Source organism: Anguilla anguilla, chromosome 4, assembly GCF_013347855.1.
Source record: "Anguilla anguilla isolate fAngAng1 chromosome 4, fAngAng1.pri, whole genome shotgun sequence".
In the NCBI taxonomy this organism is placed as follows: domain Eukaryota; kingdom Metazoa; phylum Chordata; class Actinopteri; order Anguilliformes; family Anguillidae; genus Anguilla; species Anguilla anguilla.
The window spans coordinates 6,818,103-6,828,905 of NC_049204.1; the positions used below are offsets into that span (position 1 = coordinate 6,818,103).

The following is a 10,803-nucleotide window of genomic DNA, read 5'->3' on the forward strand; positions in this document are numbered from 1 at the left end:
AACGAGTGAACAAACAAACAAATGAATGAATGAATAAATGAATGAACAAACAAAAATCAAAAAACAACAAACAAACAAACCCACAAACAGACAAACAAACTAACAAACAAACGAACAAACTAATAAACGAACAAACTGCACTGAGACAGCCTTGGGGGCAATGTTACAAAACGGCTGGGGAAACTGGCTGCAGGTTCAATTCCCAGACGGGGGCACAGCAAGGCACTGAACATTTTGAATGGTTCCATTAAATATTCAACTGCATGAACAGGATTATGAGCTGCACAAGGCACTCTGGGAGGGAGTGACGTGTAGAGCGGTGGTCAGCGTGCGGATCAAACAAAAGTGTGCGGATCAAACAGAAGCACAGAGGCAGGGACGCATACACACACACACACACACACACACAGAGACACACACAGACACAGACACGCACGCGCACGCACACACACACACACAGACACAGACACGCACGGGCACGCACGCACGCACACACACACAGACACAGACAGACACAGACACACACACACACAGACACACACACACACACAGACACACGCACAGACACACAGACACAGACACGCACACGCACGCACAGAGACACACGATCGCACCTCGGGGTGTAACCGCAGGCGTGCGCGACGTGCGGTACGAACACGGCGCCTCTGCTCGTCGGCTCCTCCCTCTCACAGAGGGGCGTGGCTAATCCGTCCCACAGAGGGGTGTGGCTCAGCGTGCAGTGGCAGAAGCCCAGTGTTTTTTTGCCGCAGGATCTTTAAAGCCGTGCAATGCCAAGAGATCGGATTTCCTCAGGACAGCAGTTCCAGTAGCCACAACGCGAAGGGCTCGCTAACCGCTACGTCTGCACAGAGAGCTTCGGACCATACAGGCCGTTCGCCTTTACCTTCCTTAACATCTGAAAGCCCACATCACTGCAGGGAGAACGGTTTCACTTCCTGTCATTTCGGACCACGCCAAAGGCGTTCAGACCTCACATCCTCCGTTTAATTTCCTTAGTAGAAGACAGCAGGCTGAGAGTGAGGCTAATGACGGAAGAACGAGAATTCCTGATAAAACCCGAAAACGAACGTGCGGTGTCGACAACCTCGGTCTGAAGCCAGTGACTGACAGCTCGTAGCCCCGCCCAATCACGGGGTTTGTGAAAGCTCACTCCGCCGTAACCAGTAAAATTAGGGCAAAAACTAGAAGCACAGGACTTTCCTGCATTATGAAATATGACAGAGATACACGTGTGAGCAGCCTCAGGAGGCACGGAGTTAATCATAATCATCTTTCCACTTTCCGCACGACAAGCACATGTTATATTATTATAACATTAACACCACAAAACTGCAAAAAAAATAAGCTGCCAAATTATGATAACACTTCATATAGATGTCGCTGTGAATCATATTTCACCATCTTTAAAGACTCGGCGTACTTATTTCCGGGATGAACTTCCGATTAAATCCATGCAGAAACACAGACTGCAGCTGGGGCTGGATCCGCCATTCTCCTTCTCCCCTTAACGACTCCTCTAATTGAATCCTTGGCTAGGTTCCCGTTCAGGCTCACATTTATATTTTATGTGACGTTTCAATGACTTCTTAGGGATAAACGCAGGAACCGAAACACTTTCTCTTTCTCCAGACAGATTACTTTCGAAATGTTATGTGCCTGCATGGAGACACACTCGCATACACTCTTGGCAAAAAAACACCAGGCATCAATGACTTTTTGACAGTGGGCTGACTGAACAATGTAGCTAGCCAATTGGTTAGCAATAACGGTACACTACCATGAGTGAGAAAGGCCAGCCCATTTCACCAACTAGAAAAAAAAAACATTTTTGGGCCCTTTTCAATGACAATAAATGGGTGTGGCTGTAATAATGTGTTTTAGTCATTTCAAAAAACTTTGTGAACAAGAACTGGGTCAAACATCATTTGAAATACGTCACATACCCGTCATTTCTACATATAGGGTCAAAAGAAGAAAAATATTTTCACCAACACACCTCATGAAGCTTGCCCCGTGATGGGCTGGGCTACAATGACTGGCTTCAAACCGAGGTTGGCGTCACCATACGACCGTTTTTGGTTTTTCAGGAAATCTCATTCTTCCATTATTAGCTTAATTCATTGCCTGCCTCCCTACCTCTCCCTCACCCCACCCCCCTCCCTCCCTCTGTCCCCCCCCCCCCACCTGTGGAGCTGGCCTCGGTGACCTGCAGGACGATGCTGTAGGAGTTGACCGCGAAGGCACAGTCGCCACGCTGGTAGTACTCGTTTCCCCTCTCCCTCTGTCCCCCTCTCTCTCTCCCCCTCTGTCTCCCCCCTCCCTCCCTCCTCCCCCCCCCCGCTCCTCACCTGTGGAGCTGGCCTCGGTGACCTGCAGGGCGATGCCGTAGGAGTTGACGGCGAAGGCGTAGTCGCCGCGCTGGTAGTACTCGTTTCCCCTCTCCCGCTTCCGCCCGGCCAGCGAGATCCTCTCCGGGGGGGGCAGGAGCTCCAGGTCAGGGGCGTCCGTGACCTCCAGGAGGCGCACCTCCAGAGCCAGGTCAGCCTCGGGTCCTACGGCCGGAGCAGCGCTGCCCAGGGCACAGAACGCGAAACCGTAAAAATACATAATGAGGGGAACAAGTCACTCAGCACAGAAGCGCTGCAGTTGACACCAGTACTGCACTGAGTGGGCCAGCAGTCTCCACCCTGACCTACTTTAAAATCAGAATCAGAACCAGGGACTCGCGCCATGGAAATTCCGCAGCCGATATCAATAACCAATATTTGTCTGGCTGTATCGACTGAGGCTGAGACTCAGTCTTTTTTTAAGCTATGGCTCAAAAACGCTAACTTGCTGAAAATTAAGTCCGACAACCTCTTTCTGGAAACCGCACTAGGCATTGATTATGACTAAGAAAAGTATGAGTAAAAGTCGATTGCGTGGAGTTCCTGTTGTGAAATAACATTGAATGAAAGGCTGGAATAAAAACACAAAATTCAAACATGGTTTAGTCTTGAAGAGGGGGGGCGGAAGACATATTAACAGAAAGCAAGCTAAAGGATAACAGATGACAGCAGCACCGGTGCAGCGATGCACCTGACTGCACCTGACAGCAGCCCTGCGGCGCAGCGCGTTAGCGCTTTAGCGTCACTCAGGGAGGGAGGGTATCAATCTGCAGGGCATTCGGCCTCGAAGCCCAAAAAATCGGGCAGCTGTACTCCTCCCGTACAAGCATTGCTTAAACCAAGAACCGCGCCGCACGGGGAAAGCACAGCAGCAAGAAACGGAGGGAAAGAGCGTTCTCCCCACCTTCCCAGGTCTCCGTAGGCGTATCTCGCGCTGGTCTGGACGAGGGCTTTTTCGTTCATCTCCATCAGCTGCACCGTGAGATCCAGCGCCTGAGAACACACAGAGCAAAGACCATTCACACTGCATGAAGCTAACGCGCTGCATGACGCTATCACACTGCATGATGCTAACACACTGCACGGAGCCATCACATTGCATGAAGCTAACACACTGCACAACGCTAATACGTTGCATGATGCTGACACACAGCCTGACGCTAACGCACTGCATGATGCTAATGCGCTGCACGAAGCTAACACACTGCACAAAGCTAACATGCTGCATGACGCTAACACACTGCATGGTGCTGACACACTGCATGACGCTGACGCACTACAAGACGCTAACGCACTGCATGACGCTAACACGCTGCATATAGCACCATTCAGCATGACACGCTGTCGCTGATATGCCGAATGTCGCTAACACACTACACAACAATAACATACTGCATGAAGCTAACAAACTGGACTACGGTAACACACTGACTGCAGTACTGCTGGAAAATCATCACCTCTCACTAGAACGCCTCACAATACTTTCTAATGGAATTTCAGTTTGATCACAATTGTGAACACATTTTTGAGATTTTGTAGGCCCCACTCATTCCAAGTTAAAGAACAGATTCCCCCACCTGTATGACGTCACCGTCCCCAAGGGTGAAAGAGAGGTTAGGATCCTCGGCCACAGCGGTGCCATCGGCCAATGAGATCTTCAGATGAATTTTAACATTTTGTCCTTTCTGTGGCCTGCTGTCTAGCCCATTCCCAGCTTCCAGAACCTTCTTCATAAGCTGCCCATTACCTGGGAACATGAATACCTTATGAGGCTCTTACTGCGCACAGTGCACAGCAGATGAATTTCTGCATTTCATCGACTTTCTGATCAACAGGTCCTCACATAATTAGTTTTTTACCATCATTGTAAATGTACAAACAGGGCCACGTGCCTTCCCCCTGAAAGCTAAGGAACACTTCGGGTGTTTAAGTGTGAAGCTGCAAATCTGAACCGTAGCAAACTAAGTAAAATCCAAGCTGTCAATTTAGCAAGTATTCCAGATGGGGAACAGGAACAAGAATTGTGAGAGACAGGGTTTGGTTTTGAATGCCCCCTTAGCCTGAGTCAAACTAAAATAACAAGCACACCCCACATCTCCAGAAAAATAAATGAATGAATGAATTAATGAATAAATAAATAAATGTGTTGTTGCATAGCAACGGCGATCTTTCATACCCAAAACGTCTAGCCACTCCTCTGCCGGGGCCACGAGAGGGTTGACCACAGACTCCGTGACTCCGCCTCGTTCCTCCTCCTCTCTCTCTCCAGCGTCTACCAGAGGGGGAGGGCCTTCAATATGGCCGTCATCAGAATCGCTGGGACTGGGCAACATCTCGAATTCCTCCCTGCTGTCCGTCGCGGGCCCTTGCCCTGGCGGGTCAGCCAACGGCGGTTCTGAGACGACAGTGCCGTCGACCGGACTGTCACCCGTGTCCGAAGCCCCGCCCACCGGCCTGTCACCAGTGTCCGAAGCCCCACCCACTGGCCTGTCACCAGCATCTGAAGCCCCGCCCACCGGCCTGTCACCAGCATCCGAAGCCCCGCCCACCGGCCTGTCACCAGCATCCAAACCCACGCCCGCCGGCTGGTCACCCATATCAGAAGCCCCGCCTACCGGCCTGTCACCAGCATCCGAAGCCCCGCCCACCGGCCTGTCACCAGCATCTGAAGCCCCGCCCACCGGCCTGTCACCAGCATCCGAAGCCCCGCCCACCGGCCTGTCACCCCTGTCCTTAGCCCCGCCTCCACCACCAGCAGCGAGCTCCTCTGTATCGGCCATTTCACTCAGATCAGAAGAACCTGAAATTTAAAAAAAAAAAAAAAAAACATTCCAGTGTCCTGTAGTTTGTCATCTAGCTCACACCATGTCTGAGGACTAGACTGCTGACCCCCCAACTAAATGAAAAAATTTAACTCCGTAATTATGTTTGGGGAGTTTCAAAAGACGTCGGCATCGGTATCTTGTGTTTGCCAGAGCCTGGCTGCACTGTAATTGGATGACATTACTGTAACACACTCTGGATATCTACCAAATCTGAACATACTGATAATGCACAAATGAACAAAACAATGCCGCAATACCAAACGTTATTGAATCTCCGCTCGGAAAAGTCCTGGAATATGAAATTGGGTAGAACACTGACTTTTCCCAGAAAGGACGAGACCATAATTTTATACACATTTTTTAAAAATGTGTTGTTAGTTGTTACTGTAATGTTTTTGAACTAGGAGAACAGTCCTAATAATGTGCATCTAAATGTTAGAATCATTGTAATACTCAATATCCAGACTGTTGGTCCTTTCTTCAGTTTGAATTTGTACTGTCAGAAGTGAATTCTTGCAATGATGCATGTGTATGTTTATCTTGGTCTTATGTTCTCCTGAAATTTTTCTGATTGCAACAAGTGTAAATGCCAATATAATTATCTGCAAAGTTATCCCAGAAAGACTGCTTTTGCTTTAGATTTCTTGATTTCTTGAACCAACGATGGCCAATGTCGAACAAAAATTAATATCAACTATCATTCAGAGTTAAAATAAGAGCGTTACCAGTTCTCAGGTGCTAACGCGCTACAACTACCTCCCTAATGATAGCTAGATGCTACTGTTCTCCGTTTAGTTAGACTTACATGCACACGTTCAGCTTGCTAGTTAGCAAATACTGGCAATGTGCAAATATAGTTTACCAGTCGTGTTACTTTCAAGGTTTAGTCCCCAATTTTCATTGCATATCAAGGTAAAGTGTTTCGAGAACTTTCTAGAAAGTTTCCCAGTACTACTGCAGCGTTAGCTAGCTCTAACGTTAGATGAGTATACTGAGAAGAATGTCTGCTAGCTGCAATTGCAGAAAACGCCTGACATTATTGCGTCCTACCTTGACAGGGCGGTAGCGGCTTAATCGGGCTTTAAAATTTATAAATTTCAACCTTTAAAAGACACACTTCAACCCGTGCAGACGCAGGTCGCCAACTAACAAGCCTTACAGACAACTACCATAAAGCTAACGCTTCCTGCTCACCTTGGACCCCGGCGAAACGAATGGTTCTCTTCCTGTGCAATTACCAATCCTATTGGCTTATCGCTTACACAACAAAATTTCTATTGGTTGCTCATGTTGACGCTCCTCCCCAGGACATAGAAATCTAACCAAAACCAAGTATTGTGACAGTTCGCCAGTACTCTGGACGAGTTAAACTAATGAATTATTTTAGCACATTCAGGTGGAACAGAAGTCCCCCCACACTACAAACATGCAAAGTATTTTCCTATTTCTGTAATGAAGGGGCACAATCCTTTGTTGTCAGTATTCAGGTTTAACTGTTGCATGTTCTTCTCTTTTGTGCCATGTCATGAGGGTACACTTTCTATTTAAACATCAGTGAATTCAGACATAAATGCAAATTAACTCATTGCCCTTTCATGATTGTTGAAACATGATCAGAATAATGTACATTGTGCAGTTAATAATAATAATCATTATACTTCTCAGGAACGTTGGATAACTATTAGGGCTAGTTTAACATTACATTACAGGCATTTAGCAGACGCTCTTATCCAGAGCGACTTACACAACTTTTACATTGTATCCATTTATACAGCTGGATATATACTGAAGCAATTTCAGTTAAGTACCTTGCTCAAGGGTACAACGGCAGTGTCCTACCCAGGAATTGAACCTGCGACCTTTCGGTTACAAGCCCAGTTCCTTACCCACTGTGCTACACCGTCCTTAGCTTCATTAACATACCTTAGCTTCACTTCCCACAGAGTAGATTTAATAACCCACATATATTCTGGTATTGTTGCACAGTAAAAAATGATGAATTGCTCAGCGAGTTATTCTCAATGAAGATGAAGATTTATGACTTTCCACTTATGCAGTCCACATTCACACAAAAAGGCCAGAACCCTGCCTTTCCTGGCTCTGAATAAACCATAAATTAACATTATAGTGCGGAACATGTAACGATGTTTGTTCCATTGCTGCCGTTCGGAATTAATGACAGCAAGTCGGCGGTGTCTGGATCCTTGGAACAGGAACCAGTGAGGTGGAGGAAGCAACAGATGGTGCTCAGCAGCAGTTCTGAACAAATCTCACATCCCCACACCCCCCCCCCCCCCCACCCCCCGTGAACCCTAAATCAGGAAACAAATGATGGCATACAAAGCAGAGCGCAAAAAAAAAAAAAAAAAAAAACGAAATCTTTCTTTGTTCAGTGAAAATTTACAACTGCAGCTGCTAGACGACCTGTTATACAGACAAAAGACAGGAACGAGCAAAAAGGTCCAGGCTTGAAGGTGATTGGATTGAATTCAGCCAAGAAGGTTTATAAGATTTCATAAACTGTCAGGGAAGCCAAAGGCATTGTTGTCTCTAACCCCCACCACATATATATAGTCACTAATGGTAGACTATATATATATTCACCACTTAACCATATATCCACCACCAACTAACCTTTGTTTACACAGGGTAGGTTGACGCAACAGTCACAGGAACACCCTGTCAACTCCTTTCTCAAGTGGCCAAACCTGCATGTCTTTGGACTGGGGGAGGAACCTGGAGTACCCAGGAGAAAAACCCACATGGCCCCAGCCCAGATTCAAACCCAGGATTTTGTTCTAATCTTGTCCTTCATAGCAAGCTGCTATGCATATATCAAATATGATAAACTGTCCGGCCAGATTAAACGAAAAACCTATAGATCAAATTTAGCAGTTGTAACGAGGCAATTCAGTTCTCCAATAATGTCAATAATGAACTCAAGAGCATGTTTTGGGAAGCTAGTTCACGCTACAAACCAATAATAATGCAATAACGCAAATGAGATTCGGAAAATGAGTTATTCATGAGTTATTCTACCCCTCTGCTCTAATTTTATGGAGTTTGGCACATAGGAAGAGTTATGAAAAGCCAAGTTTAAGCATGATTAAGTACTATGCATGATTAGCAAGCCCAGAGGACTTCAGAGATGGTTAACGGGTCCTAGTCTTCGGCACGAAAAGCTTACCTTAGGAGAAGAATTCAATTATTATGGAGCCTGCAGTGAAGCTGGTTTAAGAATAATCCTTCACCATACTGGGGAGGATGCATTTTAAAAGAGCAGGTTCCTGAAAGAAGATTTAAGACAAACCAAAGAGAATGAAGCCCCCTAAGAAAAATGACTGCTTGTATGAGAGTGCAGAGTGGCTATAACTGAGAATAGGTCTAATTTTTTAAATCACATTTGAATTTATTTTTGCACCCCCCCCCCCCCCTGCCCCCCCGCCCCCATCCTCTGGGCCTCATGCACCGTCACTGGGCTGCAAGAAGGCCCCGCCCAGCCCAGCCCCTAGAGCGAGTCTCTTATCCAGGCCCCCCCCCCCCCAGCCCCTAAATCACTCCAGCACCCCGCATCGACCAGGGACTGCGGATTATCTTTGAGCATTTAAGCCCTTCAGTGACTCATCAGTCACACTCATATTTCTATACCTTTTTTTTTTTATATCTGAGAATTTGGAGAGGTTCATAAATCCAAAACAATAGAGCCAACTAAAACTTCCCAGATGCTGTGATGTAAAGAGGAACAGATGAATACTGTATTAGGCAGGCACATACATGGATTCATGTCACCACTGGATATTCACGTATTCATAATTCATCACGTCACCCTCAAAGTGTGCCACCCATTTTAATGGTTGGCCACAGAACAGTGTTACGATTCACCTGAATGACTGACTTCAAACAGCAGCATAATTTTTTGCCCGATTTCCACCGGAGCTGCTCAACTGCGATTAGTTATACCTCAACAAGGGGGGTCACAGTTTCACTGCGTTAATTAATATGCGCACCTCCCGTGGAGGAGGAATTGGGGGGGGGGGGGGCGGAGCCTTAGCCCTACTCAAGGACACTCTTCTCCCCGCGGAACGGTGCGTGTGATTGATGTTTGTGCTGTAAACCGACCCCCCAGGGAGGAGGAGGAGGAAGCTGGTGGAGAGCGGAGACCTCTGGCACCTCTGGAGACACGTTCTGCTGTGCTTTTGTGCTTTCCGAGCTCGGAATCCTGGCGGTTTGCCTGAGACCTGCACAAGCCTGATGTGCGCGGCGGCGGCTAAAGCTCACTGGGAACAATGTCCCCGCGCGCACACACACACACACACACACACACGCATAGACGCCGCGCACAATCAAATTCAGGATCCCACACGCACGTTGCGGTACGTCTCACGCAGCGAAGTGGTTCTTTGTGTGTGTGTGTGTGTGGGGGAAGGACACACAGTTGTTGGGTTTCTTTTTTAGCTGCGACTGGCAGCTCTATAGCTCTGTCTGTCGGTCGGTCGGTCGGTCCACAAAAGTGTCCCACCCCGTAGCGGCCACAGTTTTCGCCCCAGGAGGCTGAAATTTGGCATGGAGGTTGGTCATGACTGAAGGTAGAGCTGAGAAACTTTCAGGCCGATTGACCAAGAGGGGGCGTGGCCTATCACAAAAAGGCACATAACTCCCGAATGGATTCACAGATTTGCACAATATTTCGTGGAAAGGTTGGTCATGAGCCAAAGAAGAGGCCGCGTGTTTGTGTGAGGGTGTGTGTGCGTGGATGCATGCACACATGGATGCATGCGCGTGTGCGGTCGCAGCTATTGTGGATTCGTGCTGGTTCCTCTTTTCACAACACAATTATTTGCATGAGGCGAGGTGAGAAAAGCCTTAATACGAATGTATTGTATGCTGTCATCTGAAGGATATGTCACTGAATGCCATTTACAGTATCTCGACCAGTGGAAAACACACACCCACTTTACCTTTCACAGGAGGAAAAATGGAGAAATAAATCTGCCATGCTCATAAAAGGAGTCATCTGTTTTATTTGACTTTAAACATATATTTACAACGAATGAACTTTTAACTGACAGGCAAAAAGTAGTGACTCAAACAACGGAGAAAAAAAAAAATCAAATTACATTTATTATCGATGCAGTTTTTTCATCTTTCTTAATAAGCAACATTTTTGTTTTTCTTTCAGTCTAAAGAAACTTTACAATATAAAGAAACATACAAAGGACATCTTTTATCACCTACACAAGACACCTAAGTCCCTAAGACAAAGATCTGACCTACCCTACCATGAGATACAAAGCAAACCAAAGAGACAGACTGCTTCATATTGAATACTGCCCTGTCGTCAGAAAAGACAATAAACGGTACAGGAGAATCCTCTGAACCCCGCCCCTTGCCCCGCCCCCGCCCTCCCTCCCCACCAATCAAAAATTCTTCCTAATGTTACAGTATAATACATCATCACAATAGAAATACAGAAATGGCCAACATTGCAATTGTTATACATAGCGATTGGGAGAGGTTCAGTGAGCATCAATCTATACAACGCTATTTCAGGAGAGAATAGCCAGGAAACA

The 10,803-nt window shown here is 46.8% G+C and overlaps 1 protein-coding gene across 1 annotated transcript in view; it reads right to left on the reverse strand.

Moving 5' to 3' along the window:
• The window catches only part of fkbp8 (FKBP prolyl isomerase 8), a 15,094-nt gene extending 10,089 nt beyond the window's left edge, over nucleotides 1-5,005 (reverse strand). The window contains exons 1-4 of the mRNA XM_035413287.1: nucleotides 4,585-5,005; nucleotides 3,986-4,155; nucleotides 3,313-3,401; nucleotides 2,370-2,590 (exon numbers count right to left, since the gene is read on the reverse strand). Coding sequence (XP_035269178.1) covers nucleotides 2,370-2,590; nucleotides 3,313-3,401; nucleotides 3,986-4,155; nucleotides 4,585-5,005 — 901 coding nt within the window. The remainder of the gene's footprint in view (nucleotides 1-2,369; nucleotides 2,591-3,312; nucleotides 3,402-3,985; nucleotides 4,156-4,584) is intronic.
• Between the last annotated feature and the right edge of the window lie 5,798 nt (nucleotides 5,006-10,803).